We start from the raw sequence: 16,082 nt of genomic DNA on the forward strand, positions 1-16,082 counted from the left end.
AGGTTGGATCCCGTTTTATGAGCAACCTAAGATTGATAAATGCACAATAATGTATAAGCGAATTAATGGGACTTTGCCGAATTATCTAAATGAACAGGAGGACGCTCTTTCGCTGTTTCGGCAACAAGACTGTGGAACAGTACACCAATTGAAATTAGGAAACTAAATTCTGTAGCATGTTTTAAAAAGAACATGTTTGCCAATATTTTTAAGGAACAACAACTTTTGCATCATTTCGTAATTTAATAATTTATTTTTTATCTTATAATTGAATCCTGTCATATTTTATATTTTAACTGTATATATATATATTTTAGCTTACAGTATTTTAGATTGTAAATAGTTGTGAGGGCCACAAGTTTATTAGCCTTTGGCTATTAAGTGCCACCCTCTTTAAATAAAGGCTTTATTATTATTATTATTATTATTATTATTATTATTATGTCTTTACCACTAAGTGACGCCGATACGAGTCGCGCCGCAGCGCACCTCTAGCACAAATAATAATAATAATAATAATAATAATAATAATAATAATAGCGTATGTCTGTTTGTGGTTATAATAATCATCTTTATTGAGGAAACTTTCAGAAAAAAAGATATGGTTTTCAAAGAGGACCTCAAAACTAGATATATCTAGTAAAAACAACAACTACTCACTACCTTCGCCATGTGTTTTGTCTGTTTCCATTTCGACACCGAGGGGGTACTGGGGTGTATGCATAGAGTTGAGCCCGCGCTCCAAAATTTAAAAAAAAATTATTGGAGCCAAAATCAAAAAGCTTCGGACAATGAAATACTCCTAGAGGAAATTCTAATCACAGAAAACGTGCCTGTCAAATTGGCGAAATGAAATAAATATGAACCCTCCACTCCCACAAGTGACCAAGACAGAACTTCTCCTTACAGTATGAATACAATATCAAGCAGGCAGGTGACGAGAATGGAGAAGAACATCGATCGTGGGATTAGTAGTTGAGCCAATACCAAATTCTTTGAACTCACATCGTAAGAGTTGTCTGGCAGATAGTAAGGACAATTACTAATCAGATCTTGGGAGTGAAAGGGTTTCATACATCGAGGTTGCACTGTCCGGTTTTAATGCCCGTATACTAGCACATGAGACATTTCTGCGATTTGATTGGCTTAGAGCAGTGGTGTTTCAGCTTAATTTAAGCCAAATACCTACATGTGAAAATTACAAACTAAACCCGGGTAGCGGTAGAGACGAATAACAGCATAATTTGTACCTGATGTTTGGCATGAATACCACTGGCGATATTTCAAAATTGCCTCAAATGCCACCGGCCTAACAGCTGGTGAGACTACGCATAACAATTTCGAAATATCACTGCAGGCATTTAGGTCAAATATCACTAGAGATCATCCAATTACCTACACAAAGACAAAGGACAAAACCACACACTCCTTTGAATATAAATTTGGGCACCAGTCTTTATTTTCAACAACAATACCAATGAATGTGTCAAAACTTTTCTTGTCTACTCCATTCGGTTAGGCAGTATTGTTTAGAGGGGGAAAAAATCTCCAGTCATCACTGCCTGCACACATTCAACCTTGATGGTGGCACTTGATAGCTACATCACACCAGCACAGTTCCTGCCCTTGCATGTCAGCTGCTGCAACTGAAGAAAAGAGAGAATTTTGCTCATCTGTTGACACTGATAGAAACATGAAATTGCACAGCAAAAAGTATGAAAATTCCTTAAAGCCCCAGCTAGCTTCACACTGAACTCCTGCACTTTTTGAAGCAATAATAACCAATCCAAAGTGTCTGAATGAAATTCAGCTGCAAAGGAGGAATGAATTAATGTCAAGGGTTCCTGTCATTTTTTTAAAGCATGGCCTCACAAACTTTTTCCGTTGGCTCCACCAATAAAAAACATTTAGGGAAAGTCAAATAATCAATACCACAACTAGTACTTAAATACTAAGTTAGCAATTGACTGAGACACCATTAGCACCACCATAAAAAAATGTAAGAACCCTCAACTGGCTGAAACTTGCATCATTCAGTTGCATACTATTCTTCCCATATACTGACTAAGTATTCTTTGGCAGTACTTACTTGTATTTTCCAGCTGGAGGTAACTGCTATGTCTAAGCACAATTCTTTTCTGGCCCCTCTTGGCTGATTGGAGTTTGCCTGCTCCAGTTGACTGTTATTTTCTGTAAAACAGAATAATATACATGAGGACCCAGGCATGAAGTGAAGAAACCTTCCTTGGAAACCTTGGAAACAACACAATGTTTTTAATGGCTCAGATCAAAACCAAAAAATTTTACTGTTTGTTAAAAACAATGTCATGCAATGTTAAATGTTACATAATGTTAAAAATATCAAGGCCAAAAGTAATTCTGAACACAAAATTTAATAAATTTGACAGCTGTGAAGTATATAGCATTGCTTATGAATGAGACAAGAACGTGCTTTTAAATTTCCATCATACCTGAATAATGTCTGCGTAAAAATTGAGCTCAAATGTAGTATTTTTAACTTATAAATCTACTCCTAGTAAGTGGCCCTGGCAAACTATCTTTACATGTCACTGCCAATAAAATAACCCTCCATCTTCATAAAGATCTAAGTAGGCTCTTAAGGCCTTCCTGTCATTTTTTCAAAGCATGGCCTCACAAACCTTTTCCGTTGGCTCCACCAATAAAAAACATTTAGGGAAAGTCAAATAATCAATACCACAACTAGTACTTAAATACTAAGTTAGCAATTGACTGAGACACCATTAGCACCACCATAAAAAAATGTAAGAACCCTCAACTGGCTGAAACTTGCATCATTCAGTTGCATACTATTCTTCCCATATACTGACTAAGTATTCTTTGGCAGTACTTACTTGTATTTTCCAGCTGGAGGTAACTGCTATGTCTAAGCACAATTCTTTTCTGGCCCCTCTTGGCTGATTGGAGTTTGCCTGCTCCAGTTGACTGTTATTTTCTGTAAAACAGAATAATATACATGAGGACCCAGGCATGAAGTGAAGAAACCTTCCTTGGAAACCTTGGAAACAACACAATGTTTTTAATTGCTCAGATCAAAACCAAAAAAGTTTACTGTTTGTTAAAAACAATGTTATGCAATGTTAAATGTTACATAATGTTAAAAACATCAAGGCCAAAAGTAATTCTGAACACAAAATTTAATAAATTTGACAGCTGTGAAGTATATAGCATTGCTTATGAATGAGACAAGAACGTGCTTTTAAATTTCCATCATACCTGAATAATGTCTGCGTAAAAATTGAGCTCAAATGTAGTATTTTTAACTTATAAATCTACTCCTAGTAAGTGGCCCTGGCAAACTATCTTTACATGTCACTGCCAATAAAATAACCCTCCATCTTCATAAAGATCTAAGTAGGCTCTTAAGGCCTTCCTGTCATTTTTTTAAAGCATGGCCTCACAAACTTTTTCCGTTGGCTCCACCAATAAAAAAGCATTTAGGGAAAGTCAAATAATCAATACCACAACTAGTACTTAAATACTAAGTTAGCAATTGACTGAGACACCATTAGCACCACCATAAAAAAATGTAAGAACCCTCAACTGGCTGAAACTTGCATCATTCAGTTGCATACTATTCTTCCCATATACTGACTAAGTATTCTTTGGCAGTACTTACTTGTATTTTCCAGCTGGAGGTAACTGCTATGTCTAAGCACAATTCTTTTCTGGCCCCTCTTGGCTGATTGGAGTTTGCCTGCTCCAGTCGACTGTTATTTTCTGTAAAACAGAATAATATACATAAGGACCCAGGCATGAAGTGAAGAAACCTTCCTTGGAAACCTTGGAAACAACACAATGTTTTTAATGGCTCAGATCAAAACCAAAAAATTTTACTGTTTGTTAAAAACAATGTCATGCAATGTTAAATGTTACATAATGTTAAAAATATCAAGGCCAAAAGTAATTCTGAACACAAAATTTAATAAATTTGACAGCTGTGAAGTATATAGCATTGCTTATGAATGAGACAAGAACGTGCTTTTAAATTTCCATCATACCTGAATAATGTCTGCGTAAAAATTGAGCTCAAATGTAGTATTTTTAACTTATAAATCTACTCCTAGTAAGTGGCCCTGGCAAACTATCTTTACATGTCACTGCCAATAAAATAACCCTCCATCTTCATAAAGATCTAAGTAGGCTCTTAAGGCCTTCCTGTCATTTTTTCAAAGCATGGCCTCACAAACCTTTTCCGTTGGCTCCACCAATAAAAAACATTTAGGGAAAGTCAAATAATCAATACCACAACTAGTACTTAAATACTAAGTTAGCAATTGACTGAGACACCATTAGCACCACCATAAAAAAATGTAAGAACCCTCAACTGGCTGAAACTTGCATCATTCAGTTGCATACTATTCTTCCCATATACTGACTAAGTATTCTTTGGCAGTACTTACTTGTATTTTCCAGCTGGAGGTAACTGCTATGTCTAAGCACAATTCTTTTCTGGCCCCTCTTGGCTGATTGGAGTTTGCCTGCTCCAGTTGACTGTTATTTTCTGTAAAACAGAATAATATACATGAGGACCCAGGCATGAAGTGAAGAAACCTTCCTTGGAAACCTTGGAAACAACACAATGTTTTTAATTGCTCAGATCAAAACCAAAAAAGTTTACTGTTTGTTAAAAACAATGTTATGCAATGTTAAATGTTACATAATGTTAAAAACATCAAGGCCAAAAGTAATTCTGAACACAAAATTTAATAAATTTGACAGCTGTGAAGTATATAGCATTGCTTATGAATGAGACAAGAACGTGCTTTTAAATTTCCATCATACCTGAATAATGTCTGCGTAAAAATTGAGCTCAAATGTAGTATTTTTAACTTATAAATCTACTCCTAGTAAGTGGCCCTGGCAAACTATCTTTACATGTCACTGCCAATAAAATAACCCTCCATCTTCATAAAGATCTAAGTAGGCTCTTAAGGCCTTCCTGTCATTTTTTTAAAGCATGGCCTCACAAACTTTTTCCGTTGGCTCCACCAATAAAAAAGCATTTAGGGAAAGTCAAATAATCAATACCACAACTAGTACTTAAATACTAAGTTAGCAATTGACTGAGACACCATTAGCACCACCATAAAAAAATGTAAGAACCCTCAACTGGCTGAAACTTGCATCATTCAGTTGCATACTATTCTTCCCATATACTGACTAAGTATTCTTTGGCAGTACTTACTTGTATTTTCCAGCTGGAGGTAACTGCTATGTCTAAGCACAATTCTTTTCTGGCCCCTCTTGGCTGATTGGAGTTTGCCTGCTCCAGTCGACTGTTATTTTCTGTAAAACAGAATAATATACATAAGGACCCAGGCATGAAGTGAAGAAACCTTCCTTGGAAACCTTGGAAACAACACAATGTTTTTAATGGCTCAGATCAAAACCAAAAAATTTTACTGTTTGTTAAAAACAATGTCATGCAATGTTAAATGTTACATAATGTTAAAAATATCAAGGCCAAAAGTAATTCTGAACACAAAATTTAATAAATTTGACAGCTGTGAAGTATATAGCATTGCTTATGAATGAGACAAGAACGTGCTTTTAAATTTCCATCATACCTGAATAATGTCTGCGTAAAAATTGAGCTCAAATGTAGTATTTTTAACTTATAAATCTACTCCTAGTAAGTGGCCCTGGCAAACTATCTTTACATGTCACTGCCAATAAAATAACCCTCCATCTTCATAAAGATCTAAGTAGGCTCTTAAGGCCTTCCTGTCATTTTTTTAAAGCATGGCCTCACAAACTTTTTCCGTTGGCTCCACCAATAAAAAAGCATTTAGGGAAAGTCAAATAATCAATACCACAACTAGTACTTAAATACTAAGTTAGCAATTGACTGAGACACCATTAGCACCACCATAAAAAAATGTAAGAACCCTCAACTGGCTGAAACTTGCATCATTCAGTTGCATACTATTCTTCCCATATACTGACTAAGTATTCTTTGGCAGTACTTACTTGTATTTTCCAGCTGGAGGTAACTGCTATGTCTAAGCACAATTCTTTTCTGGCCCCTCTTGGCTGATTGGAGTTTGCCTGCTCCAGTCGACTGTTATTTTCTGTAAAACAGAATAATATACATAAGGACCCAGGCATGAAGTGCAGAAACCTTCCTTGGAAACCTTGGAAACAACACAATGTTTTTAATTGCTCAGATCAAAACCAAAAAAGTTTACTGTTTGTTAAAAACAATGTTATGCAATGTTAAATGTTACATAATGTTAAAAATATCAAGGCCAAAAGTAATTCTGAACACAAAATTTAATAAATTTGACAGCTGTGAAGTATATAGCATTGCTTATAAATGAGACAAGAACGTGCTTTTAAATTTCCATCATACCTGAATAATGTCTGCGTAAAAATTGAGCTCAAATGTAGTATTTTTAACTTATAAATCTACTCCTAGTAAGTGGCCCTGGCAAACTATCTTTACATGTCACTGCCAATAAAATAACCCTCCATCTTCATAAAGATCTAAGTAGGCTCTTAAGGCCTTCCTGTCATTTTTTTAAAGCATGGCCTCACAAACCTTTTCCGTTGGCTCCACCAATAAAAAAGCATTTAGGGAAAGTCAAATAATCAATACCACAACTAGTACTTAAATACTAAGTTAGCAATTGACTGAGACACCATTAGCACCACCATAAAAAAATGTAAGAACCCTCAACTGGCTGAAACTTGCATCATTCAGTTGCATACTATTCTTCCCATATACTGACTAAGTATTCTTTGGCAGTACTTACTTGTATTTTCCAGCTGGAGGTAACTGCTATGTCTAAGCACAATTCTTTTCTGGCCCCTCTTGGCTGATTGGAGTTTTCCTGCTCAAGTTGACCGTTATTTTCTGTAAAACAGAATGATATACATAAGGACCCAGGCATGAAGTGAAGAAACCTTCCTTGGAAACCTTGGAAAATAGACTATGTTTTTAACTGCCAACTTGGACGTGTACAAACAGGCAAAACAAACAAAGAGACAGACAAACAGACAAACACTCGCTCGTCGCTCGAGTCAGGAGGACGCTCGTCCCCTGCGGCTGAAAGCCCTGTATTTGCGAACAGAGAGAAAAATCTACGGACGGAAAAGGCTTTCGATTCTCTTGCGAGTTGCTTCGTTCTCAGAGTCGATCGGCTGCTGGTTTTTTTGCACTCGCGCGTTCGTCCACGTGTGCGCCACGAATCGAGTCGAAATCGAAGCGGCTTCGCAGACGAGGTGCGAAATCTTCCAAACGAACGAACGAACGAACGAATATTGCGCAAAGAGAAGAAGGTTGAAATCGACTCGCCCGCAGTCGAAAAGCCTTCGTTAAGTTGTGGGAGTGAACTCAATTCAGATAATATATACAGCCACTAGAGAGTCTCCAAATAAGTGCTCTCCTCGCCTAACGAATCATTCTTTGCACAGGGTTACCTTGAACACAGCAACATCGCAACTTCGAAACCTCGGGGATGGAAGGTGTGTGATGCCATATTCCCACTGCCTCCGATTTCGTGGAGGCGAAACGAAAAGACATGTCTGTCTAGCTCGCAGGGCTAGCTAGTCGAGTCACCTAATGCGCGTGCGCGCGCGCCTTGGGGAGGGGGGGAGGGGGGAGGGGGGGACATTTGGCGCTAGGCCGATATGGCCGGCCAACTAGCCAATCAAATAATAATAAATAATAATGATAAACTATATTTACGCGTTTCCTATTACTACCGATAAGCATGCATTTGGTTTTGTCCAAATTTAAAGTCTTTTTTTTTTTTTTTCGTGTGTGTGTGTGTGTTCCTTTTAACGATAAAAATGCTTTCGGGAAATAAAAACGTATAGTAGTGATCAGCTCTACGCGCAATATATTTGAAGAACTTTCCGTCCATCGGACGCAAAATTCATTCTCTTTGGAAGTCGACGGGGTGAAATTTTCATTGAATTAATTCCTTGCCGTCCCACGTTGACCAAAGTACAAGGGGAGAGACGCGCTAGTTCCCACGCATTGTTTTCAGTTCGAGTCACGTCGTGTGTAAGAAGTCACGTACCTGGGAAGGCAGGAAGTGGCCAGGGCTATCAATCATTTATTGTGTACGCGCAGAACCTGCGCGAACACAATAGAGACCTCCACTTCCGGTGCCATTTTTGGAAACTTGCAGCCATGTTGTCTTGGAGGCACGAAAGGCGAGGAATGGCGAGCGCGTCGTTTGTTGAAGTGAATAAGTCACGACACCTGACCTAATACATCGTCGATTTTCAATCTCTCATCAAATAATCGTCCTCGAGTGTTCGTAGCTTCTCTCTTTTCTGTTTTAGCTTGCTGGAATTCGCTCGAGGGTCCTAAACTTTGATCCTAAATATCTGCGTGACCTCGTCGAAAATAACACTCACGAACCTTAAGCACGCCCTCCTCTTGCTGGTCCTGTCTTTAAACACGTCCCAGATGAGATTCTCAGCTCATTCCCCATATGAACTCACACAGTTAAGGTCGTTCAACATGCCGCCCAGAAGGAAACGTTCCAAAAGAGCAAGGGGTTGGGAGTTTATAGAAACACAAGCTGCGGAAAGTCGCAGGTCGGTAACGCGCTAAAATACACATGGTGCTCTGTTCTGTTTACTTTTTTGTTGGTTTTTGTTTTTGTTTTTTTTGTCATTGTTCCCCGAGGTGAACCGCACCCAGTGAAATGACCAGTAGGCAATCATTGCATTCATTGTATTCATTTGGAAGCTGTTTTATTTGCGGTCGTCTCTGCCTCTTCTTTCTGAGTTTTTGTCTTTGTTGTTTTGTACTATGCGTTTGTACTATACATTGTCGGCATGGTACTATACACGCTTGATTTTTACTTGGTGTACTTAGCGACGACTCTCTTTCGCATTGCAGTTCCCGTCTTGATCCCGTTCCCGTTCCCGTTCCCGTTCCCGTTCAAGACGAGGAAGATCCAAGCGAGGAAAGGTATGATATTAAATTTGACTTAGTGGGCACATATTAGATTCTATCTACTCCCCCAGAGTCACTTATTGGGACAGAGAATGTCTGTTGGTCTATTCCTTTATTTCTGGCAAAGGTTTCCAAAATTCAGAAGAAAACACGATCAACCATGCCCTTTTATATGCTCGAATCATGGAAGGCGTGCCCCTTTCCCTGGGAGTTGACCAGGATAATAGTACATAAGTGTTTTCTCCCCAGTTACTGGTATTTTTCAATATCTTGCCACAATATTTCTTGAACACCGAAACCAAATTATGCCCCATTCACACCAAAGCTTAAACATGTTTAAAAGTTGTTTTGTTAAACACAGTTTAATTTTTTTTTTCTTCATAGAAACTATTTAACCGAATATTTTTGACTTGAATGTAGCACATTGGAAATACAAGTTAGCTAGTACTTGAATCCAATGGAAAATCAAGTTTTTCAGTTCTCTGTTTATAATTTTCATTCAATGAAAACCAGTTTAACAAAACATGTTTTGCTGGTGTGAATGGGGTATTAGTTGGCTGCAGATTTTGAAGGGCATCTACTGCTCTGGTTGAAGATCATCATCAGAATTATTGTTATTCTTCTTAATGCTATTATCATTATTACTACTACTTTGATTATTACTATTATTATTATTATTACTATTATTATTGTAGCCTTGTTAATATAATTATAATCCATGCCCCAGTAGTTCTCAAAAAGGCATGTGCTCAATATTGTCGAATTAAATTTCAACTCGGCCAAAGATAGTTTCGGTGGTGTTACATCAGATTAGCCATCAGGCTACTGCAAAATTCCAACCAAATTGCTCAAACTTACCCAGGAAACAGATTGCACTTGACATGTGCCTTGGGTTTGTCCACTCTATCTGATGAACGGAGCACATAAAAGTGAGAACTGCTGTGCAAGGAACAGGGCAAAATAAAATACTCTACAACTTTTGTAGTACTCGACTGGAGAACTTGAGATTGTATACCAAAGAGTACAAATTGGTTAGAATGGTCGATCGATCGTGACGTCCCTGTTTACATTTTTGCCCATTAGCATGCCGGTGAACCCGTAGGAGATGTAGCTGTGTATACCAGTCATGTTCAAAAATGAAAAGAGCTGGTTGAATTATGCAGTTTGTTTAGGTTTCGACTCCTTGCAATCAGTCACAAAGAAATTGGCCACAAGTAAAAAAAAAAACTGCAAAATCGCTTGCAGGCAAAACATCAACGAGCTCATGCATTCCCTGTAAATTTTGGGGTTTTGAAAAGAGAATTCCTGGGAAACTGTTTGTTATCTATCGATGGGGCTCAGATTGTCAGAGATAACTGAAATGGTTCATATGCTCTTTCCATATTCAAAAATTTCATCTTATTTCTTCGCGAGATGATGATGATGACGAGGCAAAAAATGTAAACAAGGATTCACCCACGTTCAAAAAAGGAAACAGAAGTAGCTCTTGAGCAAGGCAATTCATGTTTTTTCAATTTTTTTCATGCTTTGTTTTTCCCTTTTTTTCCTAGCCCTTCAAGCTCGTTCATTGATGATGAAACACAACCCCGGGACTCACCAATGCTGCATGTGGCCTTAGACAACCAGCCATCCACAAGCAGGAATGTGGCACCGGTCCTTGTTGCACCGTATTTCCCGTCTGGCCTGGCGGTATCGTTGGAAGATAGAATGCGGTTCAACTTCAATCTGTTCCTGTATGACAGCTTGCGTTTGCCCGCAGGGCTTTTTGCTGAGGACCAAGCTGGAGAAGTGGTATTTGAAGACCTGCAGACATGTAGAGATTATTGTTCACGCTATGTACAGAGTAGAGAGGAATGGTGCAGCACACAGCGGCAGGAGTCAGACCACTCACAAGAAAGAAGAAATGAACTGTCCAAGGAGGATATGTTTCTAACCACGGGACAGGCCTTGGATGGGAGTCTGAGATGTGGCAACGAGGCATTCGACCGCAACTTGAATTTGGTACGCCTTGACCTCTTTGGGAACGTCATGATCTTGAATGCCCCCCACTGGAGCGATGTCTCTGCCCAGTTTACACATGGTTTCCCTCGTCGTCTCATCACGGACACACACAGAGGAATCTTGCCCGGCAATATCACGGTGGCAGCACGCATTTCGAACCAGGGAATTCGAAGCGTGTCTCCAGGTAACTTGAAAACATTTCTTAACAATTTTTTTTTCTTTAAAAAAAAAAAAACCAACAAACAAACAAAAACAGTAGTAGTAGTATTCCATTGTGAGGTAAAAATGATAACTCTGCTAGCACCAAAGAAAATTCAAGCTTGGGACAGTTTTGGAAGACTCACTTATTACATCTTGTGTTCTCAATGCAGTTCCTCTGATTACCTTTGGTACAAAGTGATTTGTTCTTGTGAAGGGCTAGTGCTCAGGACATGCAATTGACATCGACTCTCTTGCAGGTGACGTGGCTGCTTTCATGTCAAAAGAAATGATACGAGGTCTGGGACTCACCGTGACAGAACTGATGCTCGCGCGAATGACAGCAATCAGATATGCGGGCAAGAAAGACAAGCCTGCACGTCTGGTGGAAATGATGCTTCGATTTGGAGTGGACTTCCTGACCATGACGCCCCTGGAAGCCGAACAGACAAAGGGGCTCAGACTGGCCAGCTCTTCCCACTGGGATCTGGTGATAGCCTCTGCTCCAGACCATGGGGAGGACAGCAGTTCGGATGAGTCAGAACTCTCCGTCGGGTGGGATGCTGAAGAGGAGCTGGACCCACTTCCCGCCCGAGGAACCCCAGAGCACACTGAAACCGTGACAAGGCACATAGAAAATCTGCTGCAGTGTTACGTGTCTGTGCAGACAACGACTCAGGTAGGGTCTCTCCTGTGATTAAGAGCGAGTCAGTCAGTCAGTAGACGAGCTTAGAACCCATTACTCCAGATGACCATAATACACGCATTTAAAGATCCTCTTCATCATGCAGGGCCTTGTTTTAGATGACCAACTAGATATATCTCACCCTTTTATAACAGGCACTGCGAGTCACAGCTGCAGAAGCGACACCCACACGAAGACCCAGCGGCAGCTCCGGCTTGGTCAGACGAAGAAAGCAGGCGACGCCCAGACGTGCCAGCACCCGAGCATCCCAGGTGTCCACAGAAGGGCCAGTAGCTGAGCAAAGACCGAGGGACCAAGAAGTGCAGCAGGAAGTACCACCAGATCCCCGGCAGCGTCTGCTAGCACTGCCGGGAATCATAGCCACACGCATACCCAACAGAGAGTCTTTGGACAGACTGCAAAAGTTCCTGCAAGGAAACCAACCTTGCAACCCACCACAGGTGAACTGAAATTTAAAAAATAAATAACTGCACATTGACTGACAAAATGATTTGATAGGTGCTAACTTCAAAAATATTAGATTGGCATTTGCTGAATAGTTGGGGCCAGGAGACAGAGGAAATTGAGACTCAATCTTTGTCAAAAACTTTTAACCTACATTTAATTTTGACCTTTTAGAGGGGCAGGGGGAAATTGAGAATGAACCAATTGTAAGTTAAAAAATTTTCACCCCATTTTAAATTTTTTAATTTTCACTACTTGCACGAAGCATGCTTTATTATTATTATTATTATTAATTTTATTATCATTATTATTATTATTATTATTATTATTATTATTATTAGTGGAGGTACCTACCTCACCTGTTGCTTTTTTTTTCTCTCCCTAGGCAGAACAGCAGGCCAGATCTTCAGACACGCAAGCCTTACAGCAGGCTAGACAATCTGCAGCTCTCAGGGTCTACACAGAGGAACGTACCAGAATAGCGAGGCAGAGAGTCCGCGACGTCTGGACAGCCACTGGGGCCGACTGCACTTGCCTGGGAGAGCCGGTCGTGAGAGACTCCCAGGATGAAGAGGATCAGAGCTGCCCGTACTGCCTGTGCCAGGAAGGGGGGGGAGATATGGCCGACGTGAGAACCAAATGTCAGAATCCAACCTGCTCCATTTGCATGCTCGTAAACAAGCTGGACCAACCCACAATCACTGCGCTGGGCTTGAAAAGAAACGGACGGCTGGCTGCCATGTTGGAATTTGCACCCCTGATCGCACAATGTTTGAACGGTGGACAGATCCCTGAAGATAGGAGGATCCTGCTTTGCAAGGCCCTGGAGGACATCCTGAGTTGTAGTGCCACCAGATTGCGATATATAGCCAACGCTGGAATGCTGGTCATGCTCCGTCCACGTCTCCAACACCTTCTCTTACAAAGAGGCTGGGGAGACGTATGGTGCAACTTGTCTAAAATAGCCAGCGCCATTGGCCATCACAGCGACCACCATAGCCAGATCGCAGCACTCATGTATATACGTCGAAGGTGCATACCAGACAGTAACAACAGGTGGCTGTGGTTTCTCCAGCCAGAAGATCCCACTGAAGAAGAAGAGATCGACAGGACTGTCTTCCAATAGGAGGTACCTAACTGTAAAACAAATTTTCAGTCAGACTGTAAGCTTTTCACTTGGATGTTCATTTTGGAGTTCGAGATGATCAATGTCAACGTCTCTCACAGACTGTGGATAGATATTCAAGCTATGAGGACATTAGTTTTTTCTGTGACAATGGTTTTACTCAATTTTGAAATTCAACCAGGTTGCATGTTCATTTTAGAGTTCAACACAGGCCAGTGTGTTCTGAAGAAATGAATGTTTTTTTTGCGACAATCGTGAGAGGTGGTTTCAGTCAATTTTATAACAAGATGATCAATGTCAAAGTCTGTCGCAAACTGTGGATAAATATTCAAGCTAGGGCAGTGGTGTTTTTCTGAGGAAATTGGTCTTTTCTGTGACAGTGGTGAGATGGTTTTACTCGATTTTGAAATTCAACCAGCATGTTCATTTCAGAGTTCAACACAGGCCAGTGTGTTCCGTAAATGTTGTGTTTGCAAGATTTTTTTTTTTTTAAGTTCCTCACAAGCTGTTGATGATAATATTCAAGCTAAGGCGGTCGTGTTTTTGTGAGCAAACTAATTTTTTTCTGTGACAAAGGTGACAGATAGTTTAGCTCGATTTTGAAATTTGACCAGCGTGTTCATTTTGGAATTCAACACATTTAAAATAAAATTGAGTTGATGGTTGAGAAAATGTGTACTCGTTCTCTGCTATAATAAGTTATTTTTAATAACCGCCACAAAAGGGAAGCAGGTCGCTGTGCCCACAAAGATGAGAACATTCAAAAGTGTCTCCTTTAACTCTAGTCACCACGATCGCTATAAATGCAGCTTTCCTTACCAAGCTGTCAACCAATTGCGATAAAATGGTCTTTTGTTTTCACCTTCATTTCACTAAAGAGGTTTGCAGTTCAGAGAAAGGAATTCAACAACAATTAGACTGCCGACAAAACTCTGAAAAGACAAATTCAACCTCTTTTTCCAATTGTCAGTCCGAGATCTCTCTTTGGGGCACTTTGCCAAATTTCGCCCTCCATATTGAAATGAAAATAGATCCTCGTTAAGAAAAGCAGTGCATTATAGTCTAAGTTCAAGGTTTTACCCCCAGACAGGCGGTAAGGGTTGTTATTTAAGCAAATTCCTTCCAACTATTAATGGTTCCAGAAAGAAATTCACCCTTGCTTAGGAATTTTTTCAGCTAACCCTAACACTCACCGTGCTTTTTCCGGCTAAATTCAACCATCGCGTGTGGAAATGAGGGTTAGGGTTAGGGTTAGGGTTAGGGTTAGGGTTAGGGTTAGGGTTAGGGTTAGGGTTAGGGTTAGGGTTAGGGTTAGGGTTAGGGTTAGGGTTTAGGGTTAGGGTTAGGGTTAGGGTTAGGGTTAGGGTTAGGGTTAGGGTTAGGGTTAGGGTTAGGGTTAGGGTTAGGGTTTAGGGTTAGGGTTAGGGTTAGGGTTAGGGTTAGGGTTAGGGTTAGGGTTAGGGTTAGGGTTAGGGTTAGGGTTAGGGTTTAGGGTTAGGGTTAGGGTTTAGGGTTAGGGTTAGGGTTAGGGTTAGGGTTTTAGGGTTTAGGGTTAGGGTTAGGGTTTAGGGTTAGGGTTAGGGTTAGGGTTAGGGTTAGGGTTAGGGTTTAGGGTTAGGGTTAGGGTTTAGGGTTAGGGTTAGGGTTAGGGTTAGGGTTAGGGTTAGGGTTAGGGTTAGGGTTAGGGTTAGGGTTAGGGTTAGGGTTAGGGTTAGGGTTAGGGTTAGGGTTAGGGTTAGGGTTAGGGTTAGGGTTAGGGTTAGGGTTTAGGGTTAGGGTTAGGGTTAGGGTTAGGGTTAGGGTTTAGGGTTAGGGTTAGGGTTAGGGTTAGGGTTTAGGGTTAGGGTTAGGGTTTAGGGTTAGGGTTAGGGTTAGGGTTAGGGTTAGGGTTAGGGTTAGGGTTAGGGTTAGGGTTAGGGTTAGGGTTAGGGTTAGGGTTAGGGTTAGCTTAGGGTTAGGGTTAGGGTTTAGGGTTTAGGGTTAGGGTTAGGGTTAGGGTTAGGGTTAGGGTTAGGGTTAGGGTTAGGGTTAGGGTTAGGGTTAGGGTTAGGGTTAGGGTTTAGGGTTAGGGTTAGGGTTAGGGTTAGGGTTTAGGGTTAGGGTTAGGGTTAGGGTTAGGGTTTAGGGTTAGGGTTAGGGTTAGGGTTAGGGTTAGGGTTAGGGTTTTGCTTAGGGTTTAGGGTTAGGGTTAGGGTTAGGGTTAGGGTTAGGGTTAGGGTTAGGGTTAGGGTTAGGGTTAGCTTAGGGTTAGGGTTAGGGTTAGGGTTAGGGTTAGGGTTAGGGTTTAGGGTTAGGGTTAGGGTTAGGGTTAGGGTTAGGGTTAGGGTTAGGGTTAGGGTTAGGGTTAGGGTTAGGGTTAGGGTTAGGGTTAGGGTTAGGGTTAGGGTTAGGGTTAGGGTTAGGGTTAGGGTTAGGGTTAGGGTTAGGGTTAGGGTTAGGGTTAGGGTTAGGGTTAGGGTTAGGGTTAGGGTTAGGGTTAGGGTTAGGGTTAGGGTTAGGGTTAGGGTTAGGGTTAGGGTTAGGGTTAGGGTTAGGGTTAGGGTTAGGGTTAGGGTTAGGGTTAGGGTTAGGGTTATGCTTAGGGTTAGGGTTAGGGTTAGGGTTAGGGTTAGGGTTAGGGTTAGGGTTAGGGTTAGGGTTAGGGTTAG

General features: G+C 40.6%; 1 protein-coding gene and 2 long non-coding RNA genes across 4 annotated transcripts; 1 reads left to right on the forward strand and 2 right to left on the reverse strand.

Annotated features, from left to right (window-relative positions):
- Positions 1 to 1,429: 1,429 nt before the first annotated feature.
- On the reverse strand, positions 1,430 to 7,781 carry LOC149036956 (uncharacterized). Its single transcript, XR_016181971.1, has 9 exons — positions 7,465 to 7,781; positions 6,798 to 6,898; positions 6,013 to 6,113; positions 5,228 to 5,328; positions 4,443 to 4,543; positions 3,659 to 3,759; positions 2,874 to 2,974; positions 2,090 to 2,190; positions 1,430 to 1,646 (listed from the first exon to the last, which is right to left on the reverse strand). It is a non-coding gene; the product is annotated as an uncharacterized LOC149036956 (long non-coding RNA).
- A 424-nt stretch (positions 7,782 to 8,205) lies between these two features.
- LOC149036957 (uncharacterized) lies at positions 8,206 to 14,106 on the forward strand. 2 transcript variants are annotated; one of them, XM_089190543.1, is made up of 6 exons: positions 8,206 to 8,595; positions 8,903 to 8,974; positions 10,510 to 11,144; positions 11,419 to 11,837; positions 11,999 to 12,304; positions 12,694 to 14,106. In XM_089190543.1, the coding sequence occupies exons 1-6, from the start codon at positions 8,465 to 8,467 to the stop codon at positions 13,432 to 13,434; spliced, it is 2,304 nt and encodes a 767-aa protein (XP_089046669.1). In that variant the 5' UTR covers positions 8,206 to 8,464; the 3' UTR covers positions 13,435 to 14,106. The 2 variants fall into 2 exon arrangements, with proteins under 2 accessions (XP_089046669.1, XP_089046670.1); XM_089190544.1 differs by lacking the exons at positions 8,206 to 8,595; positions 8,903 to 8,974 and adding an exon at positions 9,879 to 10,010 and having other exon boundaries at positions 10,062 to 11,144.
- LOC149036958 (uncharacterized) lies at positions 9,053 to 12,126 on the reverse strand. Its single transcript, XR_016181972.1, has 2 exons — positions 11,986 to 12,126; positions 9,053 to 11,849 (listed from the first exon to the last, which is right to left on the reverse strand). It is a non-coding gene; the product is annotated as an uncharacterized LOC149036958 (long non-coding RNA).
- Positions 14,107 to 16,082: the final 1,976 nt, after the last annotated feature.

The sequence above is a fragment of the Pocillopora damicornis genome, chromosome 12 (assembly GCF_964200805.1).
Source record: "Pocillopora damicornis chromosome 12, jaPocDami1.2, whole genome shotgun sequence".
Lineage (NCBI taxonomy): Eukaryota > Metazoa > Cnidaria > Anthozoa > Scleractinia > Pocilloporidae > Pocillopora > Pocillopora damicornis.